This window comes from Podarcis bocagei (genome assembly GCF_964188305.1).
Source record: "Podarcis bocagei genome assembly, chromosome: 3".
Classification (NCBI taxonomy): domain Eukaryota; kingdom Metazoa; phylum Chordata; class Lepidosauria; order Squamata; family Lacertidae; genus Podarcis; species Podarcis bocagei.
This window is the reverse complement of record NC_138127.1, coordinates 55,276,038-55,303,087: the sequence shown is the minus strand read 5'-3', so window position 1 is coordinate 55,303,087 and position 27,050 is coordinate 55,276,038. Positions and strand designations below refer to the sequence as shown.

Genomic DNA, 27,050 nt, shown 5'->3' with positions numbered 1-27,050 from the left:
TGCAACCTTGGTGTTATCAGCACCATGCTCTAACCAACTGAGCTATCCAGGCTCTAACTTGTAGTTTTAGAATGTAGCCTGGGATACCTATAGGAGGAAAAATCTGAAGGAATTTTACATCATATGACATCACTAGGAGGAGTTGTTTGGTGAGAGCACAGGTGAATATCTGTACCTAGTTTTAGGAATATTAAGAAAATGGATCACCAACTCTACATATCAGTGTTAAAATGAAAATTGACAACTCTGAATGAGTCCATCATGATTTAAATAAAGAAGAATAGATAAATTAATTAATTTAAAATCACTGCTATAAATCAAGTTCCCTATTTAGAAATAATCCCCAGCATGGCCACTAACTGGTTGTATAACTATTGGGTTATATCTGATGCTATGTGATTGGAAGACTGCTTGCATGATAGGTCTTCCACTTCCTCTGCTCCTCCCCTTTGGGTATACTCCAGAACAGGCCTTTGGTTGGGGGACCCTCCAGAGCAGATTGAATACTGCAAGGCGAAGAAGGAAAAGGGAGAGGTCCCATTCTGCTCACAGAAGTCCATGCCACTTAACAGGAAGATACTGTTCACCTGCATGTTGCCCATATGTTGCAACTAACTGAGAGGCAGTGGGTGAGCCTGGTGATATACAGAATGGCATCTCTTAAATCCTAGTGTGTGTGATGGCGTGCTTGTCAATAGTTTCAATGGTGTGTGGGGGGGGAGACACATAGAACTGTCTTACTGGGTCCTTATAATGCGTAATCTCATAAACTAGGTAAGCTGCCACTAACTCAAATCTGTTTGACAGGTGATCATGGTTGACTGTGAAGAGATCCTAAGTGTCAGCTTTAACATGTTTGCGTTTAATTCAGATTTCATTATAACTAGGTTGTTTTTTGAAAAAAGAGAGAAACTATAATTGACTTTAAAAAAAATCTGGTATGTGTAATAACTATGCATTATTTCATGGGCATAAGTGTCTAATTTTTTTGACATAAATATACTTGCCTTTTCTTTCAAATCTGGTGGAAGAAAAATCCTGATTGTGATTTTTGGTGATTTAGATTTCGGTTGGCTTTCTTTTTCAGTCTCTTTTTAAGCATTTAAGTTTACAAATTTAATTTATGTGGAAAGATTGATAAACTCTGGAGACTCCCCAAAACATGAAATGACAGTAAGAATTAGTTTCTTTTTTTACATGCAGTATATGTGTGTGTGTGTGTGTGTGTGTGTGTGTGTGTGTGTGTGCATATATGTGCATATATCTATATCTATATGCATTTACAAAAATTGCTCTCTAGCAAGGGAATTTATCACTTTGACCAAAAGACCATGCTTCATCCTTTACCCCAATAAACACAATATCCTTTGTATTTAACTTTTCAGAGTAACTATGGCTAAAGAGCTAAATAGTTGAAACAGCAGCTGGTCAACATATGCTACATCAGACACACACATACTTTTCTCAGGGTTGATTTCACCTCCACATAACGTGAAGATGCAGAAGTATGCAAGTGAAAGAAACATCAAAGAGAATGTATGAGAAGAGGGAGTAGTTGCTACTTATTTCTGAACTTGGCCATTTGGCTAAGAGTCTTAAGTGACACCTGATTACATTATCTAGTTGTGATACAGCCAAATTAAACCAGGGCCTGAAAGGAGAGGTGGCACAGCAGGCAGGGAAAGAATAGCAAGGAAGTTGTCCGGAAAGCTAAAGCCAGGTAAGGAGTAGAGGAAAAAGTAAGGCTAGCTGTAGACCAGAAAGGAAGAATAACGGTGGGAAGGGAGTCTCTAGACCTGAGGGAGACTGTGAGCTAGGCAAGTGGGTCTGTACGTGGCCCTCCCTGTGTGCATTGGTATTTTCAGTTCATACACAGGGAACCATGATAGTGGCCTGAACACAGCACTTCTTAAAAACAGGAGCATGTGGGTTTGTTTCAAACTACCCTGTAAAGACCCAATGTAAAAATATAGGAAGAGAAACTGCCATAAGGCAAAGAAACACTACAATAATTTGACAACTGAAAAACGTTTAAATATAACAATTTATTGGCAATCTCTTAGAGATATAGTTTTATAATCTCTGCCTACAAGCTGGCAAAGCTCTCTGAAGGCTACAGTAACCAGGGGACCCAGTGTTAAGAACTACTGGTGTAAACATAAGGCAGGCAAATAATTCACCCCTTTCAGGCCACCCCACTTAAAGAAAATCTTCTGGAGTTGTTCTGAAAATTAAAGCAGCCAAGATGAGACAAGGCTGCAATCCTATATCCACGGAACTGGAAATGTCACTCAAGTACACATATAAAGGATCACACTATGAATGACCATTCAAAATGCTATCAAAGATACAATTGACACTAGCAGTCGGTTAAATGTGTCTGATCTTTAAAATCTAAGAAACAGATATTGTTAACAAATATGAAAAAATGATGAATGAACCAATTCTTAATAAGTCCACTGATCATGTGTTTCTCATTTCTAAGAGAGTATCCACATAGCTATGAAAACTAACTTTGCTTCAGTTAAGTGCAAAAAATCGGAAATGCTTGGGATTGCTTTTATTTCTTTGCCTTCGAGACTGGGAAGAAATCCATGAAGCCAAAAATACAAAAGAATGTTGGCACTATTTCAGAACATACATGTTAGAAGAAGGTTACTCCAATGAGGACTTTTGGTTAATAAAGTTTCCTTAGGCTGGGTTCTGCTTCTTGGCACATGGAGAAAAATGTACTGCTCTCAAGAAGACACAATGGGAGTAATTGGCACAATTTATAAAAATGAAAACATTATTCAGAAATTTGCAATAGTCAAATACAGTGGCCACCTCTAAGTTCACAAGAAATTCTAAGACTTCTCTATAAATATTCTATTCATGCTGGTATGACAAGTCTTGTAGAAACGTATCAGGCAGCAAGGATTTCTGCAACACAATCAACAACTTTTGGGGAAAAGTAATTTAAAAGCAACAAATATTATATTGAAGATCCAAGGTCCATCTAAGGCTAACAAAGACAGGCAAAACTTCAACCATACATGAAAACTTCTCTTGGCACTATATTTAACTGTCAGGAGGTAGACAATCTTTTCCTTTTGTCCATTACACTACTTCCCCCCTCCCAAGTGCTTATGAAAATCTGTAAGTTTGTTGCAGTTTACTACAGTACAACAATGAAATATCCCCTAACAGAGAGTACCAGTAGCATCCAGTTAGTTTAGCGACTTGATTAGTTCACAGGAAACCTGAGAAGGAAAACATTCACAGGGCTCTTGATCAACATTATGGGATGGTTCCTACCATATTACTCTGAGACTGTGTGGCCCCATACATTGTAATGCCATTTGAGGGTGCTGCTGGCTGTGGAGTATCTGGCTGCATAAATCCTCTTCTGTCAATTAAGCTACAGAATAATAAAAAGTTTTGTTACAAAAAATTCTGGTTAGATAATTTTGGTCCAGCTTTAAAAGGAAAAAAGTTTCACCTTAAGAACAATGAACCATATGAGAATAGCTTCAATACCTCTTTTAATGGAACAGTAAAATAGATTTATTTGTTCCCAAGAGTTTGGTAGCAAAAACGGAAGCTGCATTTCTGAGTTTTTGCAATATATTTGTAACTTGGAGAAACATAAAAAGAGGAAGAAAACTGGCTGCAATCCGTAAGTCACTCTGGAACAGTTGGTCTGAAGTTTTCTTAAGGTCGCAATCCTATACTTGAGACTAAGACTCATTTAACTCAATGGTGCTTATGTTAGAATAATGACCGGAACATTTAAAAAATGAAATAGAAACTCTAATCAAAGTTTACTATGGATGCATTCTACAGAATAACAAGGTTATTCAGTTTCTAGTGGGGAACTGCTTGTTAATTTAACAGAGTTATATCATGAAATGGGAGAACTTACACAATTCTGTTACCACAGATCATTGCTGAAAAAAATAACCACACACTTAAAACTGTTAATTATTTAAGATCTTCCTCAATGGCCTTCTCTGGATGCCCCCAACAGAGGTTAGGTGACTGGTGACCAGGAATCAGGCCTTTTCTACACTGATGTCTCATATTTCGAAGCCTTTCCCCCAGAGCTACTCACTTCGTGTCCATTTTACTAACTTCAGGAACAGGTTTTGTTGGTACAGGCATTTTCTTCTTAACAGTCACCTTGGACTTTCAGTGCTCCTAATACTTTTTTAACCATGTTTGCAATAGTTTTACTCAGTTTTTGTTGTGTACTGGTCAGACTTTAACTTTATTGTAAACTGCCTTGTATATATTTCTAATTGAAAAGGTAGTGTATACATTTAACTAGACAAATATTTTTTTTAAATTCCTAGTATTGGTGCCTGGAAAAAACTTACCATAAGCAGTTAGAAGTGAAGAACAAAAATAGCGTAGAACATCTGCAAGTTAAAACTTTGAACGGGTTTGCCATCATTTACATAAAATAAGCATTATAAAATGTGTGGGAAGTGGTAGATTTAACAGGAAGCAAGGATGTTATAACCTTCTGTTGCATATCCACACCATAACTGAGTAGCAGCAGTAGCAGCATTTTTCTCATTCTAAACATGCTCTTATTCTGAAATGTACTCCACTTTAAAGTGTGAAACACACTTGACAGATTTTTAATATATTTCCAATCAAATAAACAATAAATAATGTTTACAACATCAAGCTTTTAAATGTATTGCTAGCAATTTTACAATGCAATTGCTGTATCTGGAGAAAAGAGCAAATCAATTGTCGTGGATCATCAGAAGATTATAGCTTAGGTTCTTCCTTCCAAAAGTTTAGTTACTGCAAGCTCCACAAGTGATGAATGGGTGGTACACAACAGACTTATGTGGTACCAGTGTCCTATTAGCAGCAAACCATACAACATACATGACCACTACACTAGAGGACTCAAATGTCACATTATATTATTATTAACTATGTGGTCTTGCAAGTTACATACAATTGACCCAACAAGCACTAAGGACCAAAAGGAAGAGAAGATACTGAACAATTGTATTTTACCCCTTACCTGGGAGAGATGGGCCCACAGAGTGCAGAACAACAGTTAGTGAAAATGTTGCCATAGCTGTATGGATTGAAGTTTTCTTTACCTCTTTTATTTGACCAAGATCCCTTGATCTGGTAAGAAAGGAACGTTAGTGCACCTTTTTGTAGCACTCTTCAATATACAAAGTGCTACAACTCTTCCGTACTCTCCTAAGGTAAACCAGGCTGACCCAACAGTACCCTACAACCTAAACCTACAACTAAACATGTCACTTTATTCACAACGTCTCACTGTTCCACATTCCCCTGTCACATATACCCTCCAAGGGCAAAGGTATACTCTGTGCCAGCTGTTTCTCCATTCCAGGATGTAACAGCTGGTTCCATCCTATTCACATCCTGGGATGTCACTGGTGACAGCTCCACTTTTTATTTATATATTATGAATGTTTTAATATTATTCTTGAATCATATTCCCAGAGCTGCTTGTAACAGGAATAAAGCAAATTAAATGTAAAAATCAAATAAACATAACTAAAAAAACAGTCTTATATTTTATAACAGGGAATTTTAGTATCTCAGTAAAGCAGGTATGGGGAGCCTGTGGTTATCCTGATGACTGCAACTTCCATTGTCCCCGACCACTGGCCATGCTGGCTGGGGCTGACAGCAGCTGGACGCTAATAGCATCTGGAGGGCCACAGGTTCCCCATCTTCACATTCAAGTAACACTGTTTCTCACAAGTTTGCAACTTAAACTGGCAAGCTATGTGATTTACTCCCAGACAGCTCCAACGTGCTCTTTTCAAAACTGGAACCCTTCCCAACAAGCAGCTCCTGAACGAATCAGCCTATTTACTCCTAAAGCAGCAGTGACCAACTTACTTGGTTTGCGGAGGCTGGGCACTGTCTTGCCAAGCAGTTGGGAGGCTATTTCCCAGTGGTGACATAATTCCCCCTCAGAGCAACTTGGTTGGGGAGGGTTCCGTTCCCCTGGCTGAGGATGCTGGAAGGAAGCATCCAAAGCAAAAGGAAAGAATGTTCCAGGGTAAGGCCTCAGCGGCATCCTCTTCTTTTCTTCTGAGAGGATTATCTGCTGGCTTGAAATGTTGTTTCAAGCACTGATGTTGGCCCAGACAGCATACTATTTTTCAAGAACTTGCTTGGAAATGGCACTGCTGGGGCCAACAGCTATGTGCAAGGCATCGTTTCTGATTCAACTGGCAGTATTTCAATCCTCCCAGCACTCAGTGAAGAGATGCCTCAGAGATCTCTGCGTCACAAAAGAGCCTCTGGGGGATTTGAGCTCTGAGAAGGCTGAAATGCTGCCAGATTGGCTCAAAAGGGTCTCTGCAATGATGCAGAGGTCCCTGAGCTATCTAATTTATTACTTTTAAGGGTTTGTATCCAGTCTCTCTAAGGCCTGAGGAGGCTCCCAACAATAATATGATTAAAAATAGAAATACCAAAACAATAACCCATTAAAAACACAGAACCTCTGTGAACTTCATAGGCTTATAAGGGGAATGTCTTGTATACTCTCCAAAAGCTTGTAAGAACAGAGCTCAGGAAAGACTGAATCTGTATCCAAACTTCATATGCAGCTATTGCCCTTGCATGGCCACTGTTTCCTGTGCAAGTCCTTGGGAAGCAACACTGTCTGGGTCAATCCATCAAGGTCAGATAACCAGAGTAGTGAAACAATTTAGAGAGCCAGAGTAGGACTGGGAACACCCAGGTTCAAATCTGTATTTTGCTATGAAGCCCACTAAGTGACCTTGAGCCAATCATAGAATCATAGAGTTGGAAGAGACCACAAGGGCCATCGAGTCCAACCCCCTGCCAAGCAGGAAACACTATGGACTAAGAGGATAAAACAGAGAGAGGGAATCTGGTATGCCACCCAGAGAACACAATCTTGGCCATTAGGTTCCCACTTCATTATTCCAAAATTTGGAACAGAGCTGCACAAGCAGGCTGAAGAAGGAAGCGTTCTCAATAAGCATTCTCTCCAGTCAAAAATATTGCTTTTGCAGAACACCCATTAATGCATAATGACCTAAAGACCATTCTTATGAATAAGGAAGTGGAGATTTTTAACCACTAAACAAGATTTGGGCCCAAATGAAACATTAATGCCACCAGGGGGCTGTTCCCTACAGGGCATCAATGTGTCCAGCCCAGTGCTTTGTTTTAGCAGAAAACACTGTCATGTGTGCTGTTTCCATGACAAACATAGTTACTAAATAAAGGTTAAAAACACTTACATCCTCATTTGTTGTTTGATTGGAGCTGATCAAATAAGTATGAAAACCTGAGAGCCCAACAATGGACCAAACGGAGAAGAAACATACCACAGCTTCCAGCACAGTAACTGAACGTCAAGGGAATAGTAACCGAGAAGTCAATGAATGTAAATGCTATTAGCATTTATGGCTAAATGGAAATTTCAGGCCATGAATATACTGCTCCAAATTGGAAATGCCTAGGATAGCCATAACTATCATGCTGAGTTTGTGAACATCCAGAAAATGTATATTTAGAAGAGGCAGAATGCTGTACTAAGTGGACCTTCGCTTGTTCCATCACGATTTTTAGTACACAGATAGCTTTTAATCCCTACATTTTTGCACGTAGAAGCCTAAACAAACATTCCTTATGTAGTTCAGAAGAGCCTCGGCTCACATGACACAACTGCACACACAAAAATTAGGACATAGTGAGAACAGAAGGCATCAGGAAATCACAAAATTTTGCCCAAGGCCTTGCTATGAGTTACTGGCAGTTTCAGAAATTCAACACGAATTCTAGCCTCAGAGTCACTACCACACACCACCATTTCCACTCCTGCTTGAAGGGGCATCATCAAACACACTGTATTCATGGGATTTTTCCTATTAGATGCTTTCCTGATTTTTCCCCCCAACTGCCCAACCCTTAAATGCAAATTATGAATAAATAGCTAATTGTTGTGGCTGAATAGTCCACAAATGTGGAATCAACTACCTTTTGATTTTAAAATAACTGAAAGACTCTTTCATTTTCAGAGAACTGAAAAGCCTAAAACATTCTTAGAAGCTATTGTAATTCTTTTAACTGGAGGCTATTGTTGTGTTATTTATGAACATTGTGTTCAAACCTAAGCTCTTCCAACACAGAGGTACTTGTGTATTAGCATTTCTACCCAATGAATATATAAGTAAGTGAACATAGTAGAAGTTATACCTGAATATTTTCTTTATTTTTAAAGCACCTGGGCTGCTATCTTCACTGCTGTTTGTGCATAACTTCCACTAAGTTAATGGCACTTAGATGTTCACAATTTTGTGCAGGACTGAAGTCATGGTATTTCCAAATGCACTCTGTTTTGTATGCTAGTGAGTTAAGTTAGTGCTTTTTAGCTTGACTGTGCTCTTGCAATTCTCTTCCACTTCTTGCTGCTGGGAAGAGCATTTGCCTCAATCTAGTTATGCTGTGATAAAGCAAAGCTGTGTTTGAAGGCCTATGTTTGTCTTCTTCTTGAACTGACACAACACACCCATTACTAAAAAACAGCATTCTATGTGTCAACAGAATGCTGCTTGTTGGCTTCTTCCTGCACTCCCAGGTCTTCAAAATGGTATGATGGGAATTTATAATCCACATACAATTTCTTTGTTGATCTCTGCTAGGATCAGCACTGTAGGTATAGGCTTGGGGAGTGGGGAGCAACAGTCAGGTAAAAGATGCAACAGTAGTTCCAAATATTTGAAAGAGAGGCACAACTTGTTGTTAGGTTCCTTCCTATTTTGTTTCTGGATTTGCTGCTACTTCTGCTGCTAATGCTGGAAGTTCTCTTGAAGTAAACTGGGTAAATTATCACCCAATGCAAAATCATTCTGTCAGGAAGTTTAATTCTAAAAACATACATTCTCTTTTTATTACTTCTGATAAAATCACTTGTTTGCTCAAACTGTATAACTGCTTTGATAAAAAACGAAAACCATTTTCATATTCTAGTAATGAATGTTTAAAACTATACACACTATTTTACAGTATAAAATAGGGGCTATCCAAATTGCTGTGTGTAAATCCAGAGAGAGGGATTACTTGAAGTATGTCTGAAGTTCATATAACTGCATAACCCAAATGTTTGTCAAAGAGTAAACAACTCCAAATAAATCTAGATAGCAATGCTTTTAAAATTTATACAATATTAACTAAGAGCATGCAAATGCACTCCAGTTGAAAGGATATCTTGCAGGACTGTCCTTGAGTGCATTTAAGAACCCTGTTTGTTGAGATCCTGTAGAAAGAATAAATGTAAATATTAAACGATAATATATACTGTCCACATAAAAACAAATCTCAAAATCCAATATACAGTTAGAGTTTCAAAGAACTACAACACAAATTTTGCTAAATTTAGCCTTGAAATTTTACTGAAACTATTCAGCAAAAATGGAAGTTTTAAAACCAGAATTAACATATGCTGGATGTTTTCTCAATAGTAACACGTTAATGTCTGCAGACACCAGTTCCCCATAAATAAGTTTTCTGTTATCAATCTGTTCATTCTATCCTATTATGGTGGAAAAAACACTGCAAGATTATTATTCAACATGAAAGGTATCCATAAATATATTTTCTCTCACACAAAAATGTTTCTGTTGGATCAGGAAATCCTGTAAATGCATCATAATATGACCCAAATTCCAAGCTGCTTACGGATTTCTCTGGATACAATTAGGAGACATGATGCAAGGAGCCAGCTTTAACTCATTAATTTGTTCAGCAAAGAAGAATGACAAGCAATTGTCAAATTAAGGTCCAGATCTATTTTTAACTGCTGACATTTAGGGACAGAGAAAGCTGGGCACTGTGTTGACTCTGTGCCCTGGCAAGAAGTCCCAGCCACCTAACTGAACAGCACAGGGCTTTCTAAGGCTACTTCCAGGAGGGAATATCTGTTGGACTGTCGGCCTCAAAAACAGCATTAGTTCATGTCAAAGGAGCTGGTGAAATGGACCTATCTGCTATCCAATTCTTGCATTTCAAGTGCAATTGAAATTGGGATTTTTAAACATATGTTTATGACAATCTCTTGTATACGCTCCCTTAAAAATATTTTATCTGCTTTATTAGTTTTGTGTTATGTCTCTGCGTTAAATGGGGGAGTGGGAAACACAAGAGTCTGTAAACATAAGCTAGTGGTTACAGGCAGAGGGAGGTATGGTAGAAGTGGGGTAAGTGCCAGCTGGTTGAGAAGGAGAAGCCAGCATATAAGGTCTGTTCTACTCTAGTGCCATCCTCATCCACAATAACATAACCTCAGGATTCCTTAACGTGTTGCTATTTAATGCAAGATCAGTTTACAGTAAGACATCATTATCTGGTCATGGAGACTCATCAAATCTATCTCATCATCACTTGACAGGGCACAAAAAGCCAGTCTCTCCTGGCTTTACACTTTACGCTATCTACCATGTTGCAGAAGAAACATTGCTATGGTTTATAAAAACGATTGGCAAAAAAAATATAGTTATGGTCAGCAGGGATTCCATCTCCCTCCCAATGCTTACTATTAGGTTGGGTGCTGATTTGGGGTGTTTGTACTTGGTGTTGTATACTAGGGACACGGCGGGATTGTTGTTTGTGTACCAACCACCCTTCTACCAAGCAGTCTCCACACCTGAGCTGGCTGAGTTGAAACTGATTTTCTTAAGGGACCTCAACATTATTTCAGAATCAGTCTTATCAGAAGATATTCAGGACTTCATGGTTGCCATGATAACCATGGGGCTGTCACAATGTGTCATGGCCAAACCTATGTGGCAGGTCACAATGAAGATCTGGAGCTCTCAACTAGGCAGGAAGATGCTGGACTGGAAATGGGAGCACAAAGGATCTTCTGTTGCCACAGATGTACCCATGCCCTGGTAACTTGGAAGCTCGATTACTGCAATGTGCTTGACATGGAGTTGCCTTTGAAGACAGTTTGAAAATTGGAGCTAGTCCATAACACTGTGGTTAGGCTGTGAACATGGAGCAGGCAAAGAGATTTCATCTTGCCTGTGCTGAAGCAACTCCACTGCCTCCCATAATTTTTTTGAGCTCAATTCAAAGTGCTGGTATTAATTTTAAAGCGCTACACGATTTAGGACCCAGATAACTGTTGGAGGCATCTCTCTTTATCAATCCACATAATCTGCAGCCTTTTTCCAGGTTCTCCTGCTATCTGAAGTGTGGCAGGTGGAAACTGGAGACACACTTTGCTTCCTTGCTTTTGGAAAGACGTTGCCAGGAGGCCTACTCAGAGACCTTCTTGCTATCATTTAGACACCAGGCAAAAACATTTCTGTTTTCACAGACTTAAAAAACAACAACTGCTAATGTAAGCATTTAGAGTGGTTGATTTTACTGAACAGGCTGCTGATACTTCCATTTTAATTTGCTGTATTAGTCTATGTGATTTATTATTAATTAATTTATTAAATTGTAAAACTGTGTTTCTTACTACTTTGTAGGTTGTCATAGGAATATAAATCACCTGGCAATTTCATGACATATCTTTAGGGGGCAGGCAAAAACATTCTTCTCCCAGGCCTTTGGCTAATTAAACAACCTGTGGCCTTCAAAACCTGTGGGTTTTTGTTTGTTTGTTATTATGTATCTTTGTGTTTTTATACCATAGACTGCCCTGTGATCTTCAGATGAATGGTGGTATATAAGTTTAATAATAAAATATGCAAATTAATAAATACAACAGGTTGTGAACATTGATCAACTTTTGGAAATTATTCTGTTTGCCAATAGGGTTTTCCAGTCAGCAAGGCAGGCCACAAATTAAGGAACAGTCACAGACCAATGAAACCAATCTGCAGGAAAACTGAGAGCAGGCCAGAATGTTCCCTTTATATGAACTGTTCAGCAGTACAACAAATAAAGCTGAATAAAATGCATTTGCCTTAAGTTTCTGAATTAAGAAGTAAGCTTAACAGTTGAAAGTCTTGTTAATGATCAAACTAGGTATACCATTTTGGGTATATCCTGAATGTCCAAAAGATTAGAATGAAAAATAGAGTTTCAAGCAAATGGCTATATATGTAATCTGATTGTACTAGCATACTTACGATGGATGATGTGGGTGATAACGAATGCAAATATAAAGACTGTCAGAAAAGACAGAGATAAAATAAACATATAAAAAAATCTGTAGTTTCTTTTCCCCACACAGTTGCCTACCCAGGGACAATGGTGATCAAACCGTTCTGAAAGAAAAGGCAGAAAAAAATGGAACGCAATTACAAAAACAACAGCAAAGACCTGCTTGAGAAAATCGTTGCAGCCATGTTCAGATGTCTACCTGAAGATGCAGTCAAGCTAAAACTGGTGATGGGGAAGATGTGTGTGCAAGCCCCACCCCCAAGGCCACATGAACTGCTTTTAGATCTTCACATGACAACTACAGTAGGGAATTTAAAGTGTGCTCAACTGAACACACTCAAGCTCTCTTCAAGAACAGAAACCCTTATTAGCCTGGGATCAATTGAACATGCTTTAAAACCTTCTAATGCCCTTTGCACTAATCATACAATGATCTTAAGAGCTGCTGGCACACATATATGCCCATCCCCAGTTTTTGCTATCACATGTTCATGTGAATGCTTGAATATAAATGACAAAAATATGACCCAAAATTGGATGTTTAAATGCATATTTTTATCATAGTCCTTTGTCTTTAGTCTATTATTTTTTTATAAATCTCTTTCAAAGTAGAGTTAATTTACAAGCCATGAATGGAACAGGGAATTGAGGGAAAGGGAATAATTACATTTCTCTCTATTCATTTAACACTTTTTTCTGCAGGATAGCACAGTTGGTACAGCACGAGACCCTTAATTTCAGAGTCGTGAGTTTGAGTCCTACATTGGGCAAAAAGATTCTTGCATTTCAAAGGGTTGGACTAGATTACATTCATGGTCCCTTCCAATTCTACAATTCTATGATTCTGCCTCAGTCCAGGGAGTGTGAGAATGTAGTGATTTGGAGGAGAACGTCATATGGACAAGAGAGAATGGAGGTACAGGAAGCTTACTATCAACATTAAATTTGATTATTTAATTTATATACTGCTTAATATATTAAAAATATCTCTAAGCAGTGTACAGAAAACTGAACAAAAGACAACTTCAACATAATATTACAAAAATACACAGATAAATATAAAATTGTTACATTAATCATCTTCTTCTTTGGTGATCACTTGTGGCCGAGTAAGATTGTCTTCCATAACCACGGTTTTAACAATGAGTCTGTAAGAGACTGTGGAGGCCAATTCTGGATCCACACATCCTTCCACAGCGGGGACAGAAGACGATCATCAGGCATCCGCACAACATGACCAGCCCAACGAAGTTGATGTTGAAGAATCATTGCTTCAACACTAATACAAGGTTACTAACATATATAAATCTATATCAATTCATGTTCCTTCTGACACACCCTCCGTCTCAGCCTCCAGGTTCTCACCCAGGGTTCAGCAAAGTCGCAGCTCACCCACAAGAAGTCTCAGATGACAGTATGGATGAGCTCAGAATCAGATATGTTAAAGATAAGTTCTCATGACTAGTTGGGAGGATGGGTAGAGTCAGCTTTTGTACACAAAAGATCCAATCAGTATTGTCAAAAACCACTGCTGAAAAACTAATGGGATAGAAGATACAGGGGCCTTTGTATAACATACCAGCAGCGTGGCTAATTCAATTGATATCATTCACATCTGTGCTTGTTTGGCAATATGTAATGTTGTGGTTTCCTTTGTAGCCCCTATGATTTCATAATTTATGTGCATCCATTTTGGGGCTGTTCTTCATTTATCTGTTGTTGTTGTTGTTAAAAACCCAGTGTGGATGCTTGCAGTACATACTGTCTTTTCCTGCATTTGAAACATCTGTAAATGCAGGAACATACGAATCCTGCAATTTCAATGCTAGTAATCATTTCCTGCAGATTTGGGAAAAGATACATAGCACCTTCAAAGAACTTGGGTTTAAGACTAAGAGACTAATTTTTAGCAAGTCAACTGCTCCTGCAAATTTTTTACTTGCTTTACTAGAATTGGAACAGAATAGTGCCCCTGGGGTATACACAGACTTCCAAGGCTGTTTCCATAGCCTAAACAAATTCATGCAGGCACTGTGTAGCAACTGTCTCATAGGTGAGAGGGGAAGAGGTTCACATGGCTTTGGTAGCAAGCTGGTATTTGTTACTGAACCTAATCTTCCCCATTTCAATCTAAGAAGAAGGGAACATTTTGCAGAGACCTTTGACCTCATGCGGGGCTTTTGGGAGTGCCCCAAATCTCAGGCCACAAGTTGAGATTAGCCCCTTGCTCTCTTTTACTTTGTGTGGACTTGATCCGGCTCATGGGCCTTACAATATGTACCTTCAAACTCAGGGACAGAAAACCAAAAAGGAAACTGAAAGGGCTCTATCAAAATTTAATATTGGACTGTTTCCCAGCTGCAGTTGTTCATACAATTTCTCTGTTTCTAAGTAGAATATTAATAGTTTTCAATTAGGATTAGATAGCATTAAAAGAGAACATTTGATGACAGAACTATTCAGAACTATGTGTTAATGGCAGGATTTAACACAGTGGGCAGTATTCAACTAAGTCGTTCTGTCAGTGCAAGGATTTTCACTTGTGCAACAAAACGTCTCCCCCTCCTTCCCCCCGTATGTCCCCAGATCTATTCTGGCATTGCCCACAACCCTCTAGAATAGATTTAGGGAGGGTGCAGGGTGCATTCAGGGAGTGGAGAGGGGCAAAGTCCTCTTGCAGAAGCAGAAACCCTTGTGTTGGTGGAATCAGTTGGTTGAAAACAGCTCAGAAAAGTTCTCTCTCCCCCAAGGTGGCTATCAATGGCTACTTGCCATGATGGCTATGTTCTGCCTCCATTGTTGGTGGCAATATGCCTCTGAATGTCTGTTGTTGGGAATTGCAAGGGGAGAGAGTGCTGCTGTGATCAGTTATTCCACAGGCATCTGGTTGGTCACTGCCCTTGGCCTGGTCTAGCAGGGCTTTTCTTATGTTCCTATTGGATTTTGCCCTGCTTTTGTATCCTGGAGGGGAAAATCTGTCTGTCTGTTCAAGAGCCTGGTCAAGGCCCATTTCAGATAAATTGCTGCAAGATTATCTTACGTTTTTCTCTGGGCTAAGGACACATAAACCACATCCTATATCTTCTACCTAAGAAACAATGGTTGCTTACCATGATGCCACATTCAGTACAAATCTGTTTCATGAATAGTTCAAGCTCCTTGAATACCTCTTGAATGGTCAGTAAACCATGAAATACAAAAGGATCACCTGTTGTAATCACCCTCACATCTTTAATTATAAAGGCATTAAAGGATTACTCTTCAAGGATTACTTTGAACAGTAGAAATTACCTTGGAATTAGACCTAGCTTTGTTCAGCAAGAACAGTTATCAAAAAACAAGGATAAGGATATAGGAATAGTAGGCTCCAAAAAATCCCACCCTTATGGTGGGTGTGGGTGGGTGTGTCCGTATCCCAGATGATGTAAAACAAATCAATTCACATTTATTCCAGAAAGCAAGTACAAAAAAACCTTAAAAGTCATATTTGTGCATTCAATTATTTATACCTTTTAAAAAATCAAAACTAAAAACTTTTAAAAAATCAAAATATGGGGAAATGGGAGACTCCTACAATACTAAGCTGCAAGACTATACATTTTAAACGAATGGTATGGGGAAGGCTTAGTAACTGAAGCAGAAAGCCTTGTTTTGAAGAGACTACTGAAATCAATGCTGTGATATCATGAAGAAAACCAAGAGGAAATTACTTATAAAATTCCATTTTTTCATACACACTATACTATACTATAACAGTATAGTATAAAATATAAAGGTAACAAGAAATCTAGAGAAAAATAGGGGAGGTGGAGGGATTAGGAGGAAAGGTGTACTAATTTAATTCTTATTTATATACCCTGTAGTATAGAAAATCAATAAATACATTAGATACCCGTAAGGTATAAAATAAGAAAGAAACTATGTCTAGAACTTTCACCATATACCTTACCATTTCATAATGAATTCTTAACAAGTAAACATGGTGTGTTAGGTGACTTGTCAATATGATCTCAAACAAGATTGAACTCTGCTAAAAATTTAATATCTGAGCAAGATGTAAAATCATTAGCTGAAATTTCATTGGCAGTGGGCAGCACAGGACTCCACTATTCCAGTACAGTGGTACCTCTGGATGCGAACGGGATGCGTTCTGGAGCCCCATTCGCATCCTGAAGCGAATGCAACCCACGTCCGCGCGTGCACAGGTCGCGATTCGCCGCTTCTGCATATGCACGTGACATTATTTTGAGCGTCTGCTCGTGCGCGAGTGGCGAAACCCGGAAGTAACACGTTCCGTTACTTCGGGTCGCCACGGAGCACAACCTGAAAATGCTCATCCCGAAGCTACTTCAACCCGAGGTATGACTGTACTTTCCAACGAGAGAAGCATCAATAGCCTGAATTAGAATACATTGAGGTAACAGAGACTAGAGATGAAATGTTATTTATATCTGAAAACAACAAGTCAGTTCTGTTTTATTATTTTGGAATTTGATAACACGCCAGGGACACTTTTGAGGATATCGGCTAGTGATCTACAGTAGGAATTAAGTACTGAGGGATACAACTGGATTTGGGTTAAGATTCTAGCAAGAACAACATCTGTGGAGTTAAAAGAATAATTTTATAACATATTTGACTCCCTATAGACTTAGTAGGATATATTCACCAGTACAAAGTAACTGTTGGAGATGTATTCCATGGTTCCAGTTACAGACAGGTAGCCGTATTGGTCTGCCATAGTCAAAAATATATATAAATAAATAAATAAATAAATAAATTCCTTCCAGTAGCACCTTAAAGACTTTAAGGTGCTACTGGAAGGAATTTTTTTATGTTGGAGATGTAGTGGGCCTCAAACAGATTTCTTGCATATAGTTCAGAGCTGCCCAATTATATAGCTGTATGTATTTTAAATCTGGAATTTTATTACAGAAAGGCTTGGTTACAAGTTACGAATGAATCTTAAAACAGTTTTATTAAATTTTTAAAGAGGAGGATTATTAGAGGAGGATTTCAAGGTAATATTAAATCTATTATTTGATGCAAAAATAAGCATTGCAAAAGCATGGGGGGAACACCCCCTTTTATTTTAGAATGGTTTGAAAGAATCTGGGTTATTGTTATATTGATAAAATTAATATAGAAGAGGAAATAATGTGTCAGGGAACTGCCATCAGAGCATCAGGTGGTGGAGGGACTCAGGCAGGATGAAAGAGACTCAACTGCTGAAGCAGGGACCAGCAGGGGGAGGAGTGGGTCTCTGAGGGAATGCGAGCAGGAGGGAGGGCTCAGGGAGGCTTCCAGCGAGAACAGTGGTGAGGTATCGGAGTCTCCCATAGGGAGACCCATACCTCGCAGGAAACTGTCACGCCGTGAGTCCAGGAGACGCGTTTCCGTTAAGGAACTTCTTTGCTGGAAACGCTTCCGCAGACAGCCACTGTCGGACGCTACTAGTGACTAGAGCAGACATGTCTGAGGAGCTCCGTCACACACGGAGGTTTGTGGGGGCGCACAAACTCTGAGGGAGCACGTTTTCACGCACAAGCAGCTAATCAAACCCTCACAGCAGTCCGACAGTCTTTGTACGCTGCCTGTGCAAGAGAAGGCATCATGAGCGAACCAACCGGAACCGGAGGAGCAGGGGCTGGAGCTGGTCCAAGCTTGGAAGATAGATACCGAGCGTTGGAGGTTCAACTGGCCCTGCAGACGGCGAGGCTGGAGGAGAGAAGGGCTCAGGATGCAGACAAGAAGGGGAGAGCCACTCAATTCCCCAGAAAGGTACCAGGATTGGTGCAGAAATTTGGGGGGGACCCCAAGGACTACCATGCTTTTAGGACAGAGATGCAATATGCCCTTAATGTGCAGTTCGATGAGTTCCCTGATGAGGAATCGCGAGTTGCTTTTGTAATTGGGCATCTTGAGAAAGGGGCTAGAGACTGGGTTCGACCCCTAATGGCAACGCACAATGACATACTAAAGGACACAATGAAGTTCTTTCGTGCAATGGATATCATGTTTTCCAGCGATATTGAGGAAGGGGTGGTGCGCAGACAGCTAATGGCTTGTAAGCAGGGGAGTCGATCTGTCCGTGAATATTGGACTGAGTTTACCATGCTGATTCACAGACTGAGTTGGGATTTATCGGCGGCACCCGTTCAAATGCTATTTGAAGAAGGTCTTTCTTCGGGGGTGAAAGACGAGCTGGCACGGAGCCCCAGGGCGGAGTCTATGGATCAGCTGACCAAATCTGCGCTGACCATAGGAGCGCGGCAGGAGGCAAGAGCCTTGGAGAGGCGGGAAGGGAGAGGGGAACGTTGGAAGGAGTTCCGCATTCCAGACATTCCTGAGCCAGCTTTCCCGCCGGCAGAGCCGATGGAAATCGGAACAGCGCGCGCGCGCGCATTTTCAAAAACCAGCGAGGGAGCTAAGAAGGAGGGAAAGGGCCCCCGGAAATGCTATCTCTGCCAACAGCCAGGCCACTTTGCCAGAGTCTGCCCCCAGAGGAAGGAATGGCAAGGGATGGTGGGAGCTGTTGAGGGGGGAGAAGAAGGGGGAGCGGAGCAGGTAAAAGCCAACGCCTGGTTGCCACAATTGGGGCACTGCAGCCAGGCCAAAGAGCAGTGAAAGTGCCCGTGCCAGAAGCTCCTCGACCTGCTCTAGTGATTGAAGTGTCGCTAGAGCTGCAGAATGGGCATCCCCTAAAAATAAAGGCGCTATTGGACTCAGGCAGCTCCTGCAATTTTATGAGCAAGGAGTTTGCTGCTGAACACCAGATACAGACCATCCCTTTAAGCAACCCCCTGCAGGTGACCACGATTGATGGCAGGGAGTTGTTGGGAGGAGGAGTCCGCTTGCAGACTGTCCCAATGATAATGAGGGTGGCAAGGCACACAGAACGGATAGCGTTTAATGTGGCCACCCTGGGAGGCGCTCCCATTATTTTGGGAATGAGCTGGCTAGCTCTACATGATCCGCTGGTTGGCTGGCATCAAAGAGTGGTGTCCTTTGGTTCAGCACATTGCCTAGAACACTGCAAAGGGGAGAAGGGTTCAGTAGGGGCCCAAGCCACCCTAGCAGGGACTGAAGTAATGGGGAAGGTGAAGGTACCACCACAGTATGCAGATCTCAGCGACGTGTTCAGCGAGAAGGAAGCTGACCAACTACCACCTCATAGACCCTTTGATTGTCAGATCAATTTACTCCCTGGAGCACAGCTTCCCGTGGGCAAGTTGTATGCCATGTCAGACAGGGAAATGCAGGAGTTGCGAGGGTTCATTGACAAGAACCTGAAGAGAGGCTTCATCAGAGAGTCCAAAGCAGCAGGGGGGAGCCCAGTGTTCTTTGTGGACAAAAAAAATGCGGACAAGCCGAGACTTGTATGTGATTTTAGGCGGCTGAATGCAGTGACTGAACCGGTGGCGTTCCCTATGACCAGAATTGATGATATTTTGACCATGGTGAGGAAGGGAAAGATTTTCACAAAGCTGGATCTAAGGGGGGCGTACAACCTGATACGCATAAGGAAAGGGGATGAATGGAAAACCACCATGTTTACCCCTTTGGGGGCGTTTGAATACCTCGTTATGCCATTTGGATTACAAGCAGGCTCCGCGTGTTTTCAATCTTTTATGAACCACGTGCTGGGCCCTTTGCTCTACAAGAATTGCGTTGCCTTTCTAGATGATGTGTTGGTGTATTCTGAGAATGAGGAGCAACATGTGAGAGACGTCAGAGAAGTGTTGAGCAGACTGCAAGCCAACAGGCTGTGGGTCAAACTGGAGAAGTGTCGGTTCCATACCAAGGAGGTGGAATTCCTGGGGTACCGCCTGTCAGACAAGGGATTGGCCATGGATCCCGGCAAGGTACAGGCAGTGCTGGAATGGAAAACACCCAAAACCAAGAAGGATGTGCAGAGGTTCCTAGGGTTTGGAAACTTTTATCGTAAGTTCATCCGCAACTTCGCCCATCTGACGGCGCCCATCACTGACTGTCTCAGCAGTAAGAAGAAGTTTGTATGGACGGCGGAGGCGGAGCGAGCGTTTGAGGAACTGAAAAGGGCCTTCGCCTCTGAAGAACAACTTCTGCATGTGGATTTACGAAAGAAGCTAAGGGTTGAAACAGACGCATCTGACAGAGCCATAGGGGCGGTGCTTCTTCTGCAGCCGGGGAAGGAGGAGTCGGAGTGGCGTCCGTGTGCCTTCTTCTCGCGGAAGCTGAACAAATCCGAGAGGAACTACACGGTGTACGACCGAGAACTGCTTGCTATTCATGAGGCGTTCCGGAGATGGAGGCATCTGCTAGTTGGTGCACAACATAAAGTGCAAGTGTGCACGGACCATAAAAATCTAGAGTACTGGAGAACGGCGCGAGTGCTCAACCAAAGGCAGTTGAGATGGGCCCAAGAGTTCTCCAAATTTAACTTTGAGATTTGTTATGTGCCAGGCCCAGAGAATGTTAGGGCGGACGCTCTCTCACGCAAACCTGAATATTTGGAGGGGGAGGGAGCACCCGAAGAAACCCATATCATTCCAGAGGACCGCTGGGTGTGTGGGGCGACTTTGGTGGGGCAAAGGGAATTGGTAGAGGGTACGGTGCAGGATGCATACGCCCAGGGGAAACTCAGGGATCTCAGAGGGGAGGAAGACAAACCCGGTGGTTTTGAGGAGAGAAATGGGGCATTGTATTATAAGGGAGCGTTATATATACCTGAAGGGGAATTGAGGGAGAAAGTACTCAAGCAGCTGCACGATAGCCCCACAGCAGGGCACTTTGGGCAACACAAAACCATGTGGCTGGTTACCAGGGAATTTTGGTGGCCCAAGGTCAGGGAAGATGTGCGGGAGTATGTGAGAGGGTGTGAACAATGCCAAAGAGCCAAGGGGGAGAGGCAGGCGCCGGCTGGTTTATTAGAACCACTGCCCACACCTGAGAGACCGTGGGAAGCAGTGGCAATAGATTTCATGACTGATCTGCCAAGGTCTAGAGGGAAAACAGCCATCATGGTTGTAGTAGACCTGTTAACTAAAATGGCCCACTTCATAGCCTGCTCACATGCGGTTACAGCAGAAGAAACCGCCAAATTGTTTGTAGAGAATGTGTTTAGGTTGCATGGCGCCCCCTTGAGGGTGGTTTCAGACCGAGGGAAACAATTTACTTCCAGGTTCTGGAGGAAGCTCATGAGCTTACTGCATGTAGAGGTTAATTTCTCGACGGCCCGTCATCCTGAAACCAACGGGCAGGCGGAAAGAGCAAATGGGGTTCTCCAACAATATTTGAGGTGTTATGTTAATGACAGAGAGAATGATTGGGTGGAGAAGCTGGCGTTGGCAGAATTTGCCTACAACAATGCAGAGAACGTGTCCACGGGGATGAGCCCCTTTTTGGCTAATCACGGGTGCCATCCCAGAGCCTTCCCAGGGGGGGAGGGGGAGAACTGGAGCGTTCCAGCTGCGGAACAGTTCGTGGAAGAAATGGAAGCGATCCATCGCCAGCTCCAACTCAACTTAAACAGGGCTAAGGAGGAATATAAGAGGCAAGCAGACAAAAACAGAAGGGAAGGTGAAAGCATCAGGGTGGGGGACCAGGTGTGGCTGTCAACCCAAGGGTTGCCATTCAAAGGAGGTTGTAAGAAATTAAGACCCAAAAGGCTGGGTCCGTTTGAAATCATACAGCAGGTCAATCCAGTGGCTTTCAGGCTCCGGTTACCGAACCACATGAAGCTGCACCCAGTTTTTCACAGGTCGTTGCTGTCACCGTATAGAGGAGACAGTGAGGGGAGGGTCACTAGGGGACCAGCAATGGAGGAGAAGGAACACAGCTACCATGTAGCGGAGATCCTCGATTCCAGGTGGAAGGGAGATCAAGTAGAGTATTTGGTAATGTGGGAAGGGGAACCGGAGTCGGAAAACACCTGGGTTAGGGCAGAGGATGTCAATGACGAGGTTTTAATAGAGACTTTTCATCAGAGGTTCCCACGTAAACCTCAGCCTGTAGCGAGGTTCCGAAGGGAATACTTTGCCACCACCGACGAGGAAGAGGAGTTGGAGGGGTTCCCAGATTCTGAAGAGGAGGAGGATTCAGCTGGCCAGGACGACGATCGATGGAGAGAATTGTTCGAGACGTCAGAAGATGAGGAAGATTCGTTTCGGGGTTTTAGCCCTTCACCTCCCAGGGGGGAGGAATTGGGAGGGGGTGAGGGGGGCCCTGGAGGGGAGGTGGATGTCAGGGAACTGCCATCAGAGCATCAGGTGGTGGAGGGACTCAGGCAGGATGAAAGAGACTCAACTGCTGAAGCAGGGACCAGCAGGGGGAGGAGTGGGTCTCTGAGGGAATGCGAGCAGGAGGGAGGGCTCAGGGAGGCTTCCAGCGAGAACAGTGGTGAGGTATCGGAGTCTCCCATAGGGAGACCCATACCTCGCAGGAAACTGTCACGCCGTGAGTCCAGGAGACGCGTTTCCGTTAAGGAACTTCTTTGCTGGAAACGCTTCCGCAGACAGCCACTGTCGGACGCTACTAGTGACTAGAGCAGACATGTCTGAGGAGCTCCGTCACACACGGAGGTTTGTGGGGGCGCACAAACTCTGAGGGAGCACGTTTTCACGCACAAGCAGCTAATCAAACCCTCACATAATGGTTAAACAAATGCATTTTGAGAATGCTGGACAGTTTATAGACACTGTGCGCAACAAGAGATTTCAGGAAAATATATTTATGTACAAATTATTTTCCTTATTCTAGTATTATACTATGTATACAACTATTGTGTAAATGTTGCAAAAGTTGGGAAGCTGAATTATAGAGTGTTCAATAAAACTAAGAAAAAATATTAAAATAAATAATAATAATATTTTTTATTTATACCCCACCCTCCCCAGCCAAGGCCGGGCTCAGAGCGGCTTACAAGCAATAATAAAAACAAGTTGAATGATTACAACTTAAAAACAAAATTAAAATACAACATTAAAATATTAAAATGTAGCCTCATCGCAGCAGGAGAAGGAAAAGAAAAAAGAAAGAGAGGGAGGGAATCAAATTGGCTCCAAGCCAAAGGCCAGGAGGAACAACTCTGTCTTACAGGCCCTGCGGAAAGAAATCAGATCCTGCAGGGCCCTGGTCTCATGAGGCAGAGCGTTCCACCAGACTGGAGCCAGAGTTGAAAAGGCCCTGGCTCTGGTTGAAGCCAATCTAACTTCCTTAGGGGCCTAATCACAATTACATACCATGTAACTTAACTTACACTATCACAGTCTTACACAGGTGGGGGCAATAAAAAATAAATAAAGAGAAGTCATCCTTTTTCTCTGTTTGTTTCCCCCTACCTGTATGCCCAGTGGGTTTTCCTCGCTTACCTGAGATAGGGCTCTCTCTCAATCAGAGCCTGGTAAGCAGCCCCTCTGAAGGGGGCAGTTCCGGAGGTTCCTGTCTTTGTGCAATTTTGCCTCTGCGCACGGACCCACGGAACTGAACCCTTGGGTCAGTGGCAGGCCCACTGTATATTTAAAAAAGAGCACCTGAGGACAATAATATGCAGCAGACAAGCAGTAACCTTTGCTCCCCATTCAATCCTCAACTGTAACCCACCCCCATTCTGAATTAGGTATATACTATACTGTATTATATTGTCTGAGTTACAGAGAATCTTCAATGCAGGCATCCTCCCACTTACGCGCGATCAACTCGCACACAACCACATATATGTGCGGCACCAGGGTCAATCAGTTCTAACCTGAAATGGTGGGAGAGCTGAAATTCCTGTGGCTTGCGAGGAGAAGCTTCCCTGAGCCCAAAGAGGACGTCAGTGAGCCAAAAGTCCAGAAAAAAGACTCCAAGGGCTCCAAAATGGTGAACGGGAGCTCTTGCTGCCGCCGCGCTACCAGGCTCTGCCAATAGATTCTGGATTCTAGACTCTGCAAGCAGAATATCTCTCTCTCTCTCTCTCTCTCTCTCTCTCTCTCTCTCTCTCTCTCTGTTTGTTTACACAAGACTACTTTTAAGCACAGATTAAAGTGGCCGGGGGGGGGGGGTAACTATGGATGAAATATGTTTCCACAGGCACCACACAGATTCAGTCTATAATACAGAAGAGATATTGCTTCACAAACTATATTTTGAAGTACATAACTTTAAACATTATCTCCTCTTATTTAGCCTTCAACACCAAAGTTAGGGCAGTGTATTCAACACCAAAGTTAAGCCATTATATTCCACAGCAAACGAGTAAGAAAGCTAGGACAGTGCATTATCTTTTATTTTTACTGCAAAAATGTATGCCCTGTTAAAATAGATGTTACATTTAAGCTTTCTTTGTTTTGCCCCAGGTTTCCAGGTGTTCTGACTCACAAAAGATTCCTACTATAAATGTGACAGGTGTAGCCTGTGGCTCTGAATCAACCCAAAGCTCCATGGTTTTATTTCAAATTGAACAAAGAATTGAGAGATGAATCACTGTGACTCTTAACAAGAGGGAATGCTCAAACAGGAAAACTGAATTGAAAAGGAATCTATATAGTGCACAAACAGAAAAGTTTAGCAGGTTGAAAACTTTATTTTTGGCTCTATCAAGCCCGAAAATACACAAAAAAGTTATAGTATCATAGAACTGGAAGGAATCCTGAGGGTCATCTAGTCCAACCCCCTGAAATGCAACCTCGGCTTAAAATCCTCCAGTGAAGGAGAGTCAGCAATCTCCCAAGGGATTCTGTTCCACTGTTGAACAGCTTTTACTGTCAGAAAGTTCTTCCTGCTGTTTAGTTGGAATCTCCTTTTCATCATGAGAAACACCAAAATATACTGACCAGTATATATTAATCTTTCATTATAGCTAGCAAGATCTGTATATTATTTTTGTGTGTGTTTTTACTCACCTACACAGTTATCACAAAGGCTGCAATGTGAGGCACGAGGTGGGCGAAAAATCTTGCAGGTAAAACAGTATTTTAACTTCACTGTCTGCCCATTGATGACTACTTCTTTTGTTCTGGGAGGTGGACGATACCCTCCTGAACTGGAGCCATTTGCAATTTCTAAATATGGAAATAAAAACAAGAAGTCAAAAGATTGAGTTTTCATCCAGTATATTTGGAATAAGTACATTACTGTAATTTTTAATATAATCTATATGAATTGGAAATAGCTAACTAAAATTGTCCTTTAAATCCTTTTTATAAATAAGGAGGGTAATATATAACAAACTGAACCATATTAAGTCTTCTTTTGATTGAAAACATGATGTTATATGAGAAGCTTTACTTGTCCCAAATGCAGTGTCAACAACCAAGATGACATGCAGAAAAATCTGTTAATTCCTACATTTCCTTGGGAGGCAAATTAGTCCTGAAGGTGTTTAGCCCAAACATCTTATGCATTATGATCATTCCTGCATCCATACAGTACTGTGTGATTCTTTTCAGGAGGCTATAGTCCTATGCTAACTTACTGGGGGGTGACCCCACTGAACTCAATGGGCCCTACTTCCAAGTTAACCTGCATAGGTATTATTTTCCGATTGTAGATTTCATTCTCTAAGGACAAACACGGTAAGAGACCTCTGTGCCAACCATAAGCAGTGCTGTAGCGGGGGGGGGGGGGGCTAGCCGGGTTTCTCGCCCCGGGTAAAGCCTCCAGAGGGCACCACTGAGACTCCCAGCCTCTCTCTCTCTCTCTCTCTCTCTCTCTCTCTCTCTCTCTCTCTCTCTGTGTGTGTGTGTACACAAATGTATGTGGGGAGTGTGTATGCCAAACTGGGTCTCTGACCTGGGTGAAATAAAGCCTAGTTTCACCCTTGCATAAAGTGCTAAACTACATGCATATTGTTATATGCATATATTTGTCTTACCCATAATATTTATTTATTTGCAATATCTCTATCTTAAAAGTGTATTGAAAAAGTTTTAACCTGAAGAACACTTTTAACAATGTTTTAAATCACATATTAATTGTGTTTTTATTTTAATTAATAGTTTTAATTGTTTTGTTGTACTTTGGGAGACACTCAGACAGGTGATATAGATGGAGTTAATTTATTACCTGGAAGTAAGCTCCATTGAATTCAGTAATACTTATTTCAGAATAGAAAGGTAGCAACCAAACCCAAAAGAATTTGCTTATTCATGTTGCTACCTTCATACGGCCAGTTTTTGTGTGTTGACTTAAAACAAGTGAGTCCGATCGTCATTCACATAAAGATCTGTTAGATGAGTGTAGCTACACAAAGTCATACTTAGAACCCTTGTTGCTCTTCCTAATGCTGTTAATTCTGCTGCATCTTTATTGTCATCTGTGGCCCTGAGAGGCCTTCAGTGACCTGATTTAACTCCAGCAGAGCACTTGGCACCTTCTGAAGCGCCCTTTTTCCTGGCAAGGCAACTTTTTGTTGGTGGTGGCAAATTTGCACTTTGCTCTAAATACTTTGAGGACATATATCCTCCAATTAAAACATTTCTGTTCTGTACTACTAATAACTTATGGTGGCATTTGGGATTCTCTTTCACATTTTCTGCTCATAGCCCTGAGACAAAAGCTGACAATGAATAGTCCAAGGTCTCCTAGGGGGCTTCATAGATGAACCATGATTTTAACCCTGGTCTCCTACACCTTAGTCCATTTATTATCCTTCCACAGTATGGGGGGGAAAGCCATAGAAGCGAAAAAGTTGGGGTGGGGGGATAAACTTTTTCCATAGGGCTGAAAGTTTAGTGGGGCCCTTGTTAACAGTTCTGTGTGACACCTTTAAGATTGATCAGTTCAGGCTCCAGGCCTACTTGGTAGCCATCCCTATAGAATTTAGTGGGGATTACTTCTGCGGGTGGCGCTGTGGGTAAAACCTCAGTGCCTAGGACTTGCCGATCGTATGGTCGGTGGTTCGAATCCCCGCGGCGGGGTGAGCTCCCGTCGTTCGG

General features: G+C 41.8%; 1 protein-coding gene and 2 long non-coding RNA genes across 7 annotated transcripts in view; 2 read left to right on the top strand and 1 right to left on the bottom strand.

Annotated features, from left to right (window-relative positions):
• Positions 1–27,050, bottom strand: part of ZDHHC14 (zDHHC palmitoyltransferase 14) — a 70,132-nt gene that overhangs the window by 12,009 nt on the left and 31,073 nt on the right. For all 5 annotated transcript variants that reach the window (XR_014006231.1, XM_081187443.1, XM_081187445.1 and 2 more), the window contains exons 3-8: positions 25,017–25,175; positions 12,117–12,254; positions 9,241–9,289; positions 7,272–7,374; positions 5,027–5,136; positions 3,298–3,400 (exon numbers count right to left, since the gene is read on the bottom strand). Coding sequence is in view for 4 of the 5 variants with exons in the window: in XM_081187443.1 (XP_081043569.1) it covers positions 3,298–3,400; positions 5,027–5,136; positions 7,272–7,374; positions 9,241–9,289; positions 12,117–12,254; positions 25,017–25,175 (662 nt within the window). In the remaining variant the exon portion in view is untranslated. The remainder of the gene's footprint in view (positions 1–3,297; positions 3,401–5,026; positions 5,137–7,271; positions 7,375–9,240; positions 9,290–12,116; positions 12,255–25,016; positions 25,176–27,050) is intronic.
• On the top strand, positions 5,143–7,208 carry LOC308583482. The gene is made up of 2 exons (XR_014006248.1): positions 5,143–6,806; positions 6,873–7,208. It is a non-coding gene; the product is annotated as an uncharacterized lncRNA (long non-coding RNA).
• LOC308583471 lies at positions 10,720–11,945 on the top strand. Its single transcript, XR_014006235.1, has 2 exons — positions 10,720–10,922; positions 11,800–11,945. It is a non-coding gene; the product is annotated as an uncharacterized lncRNA (long non-coding RNA).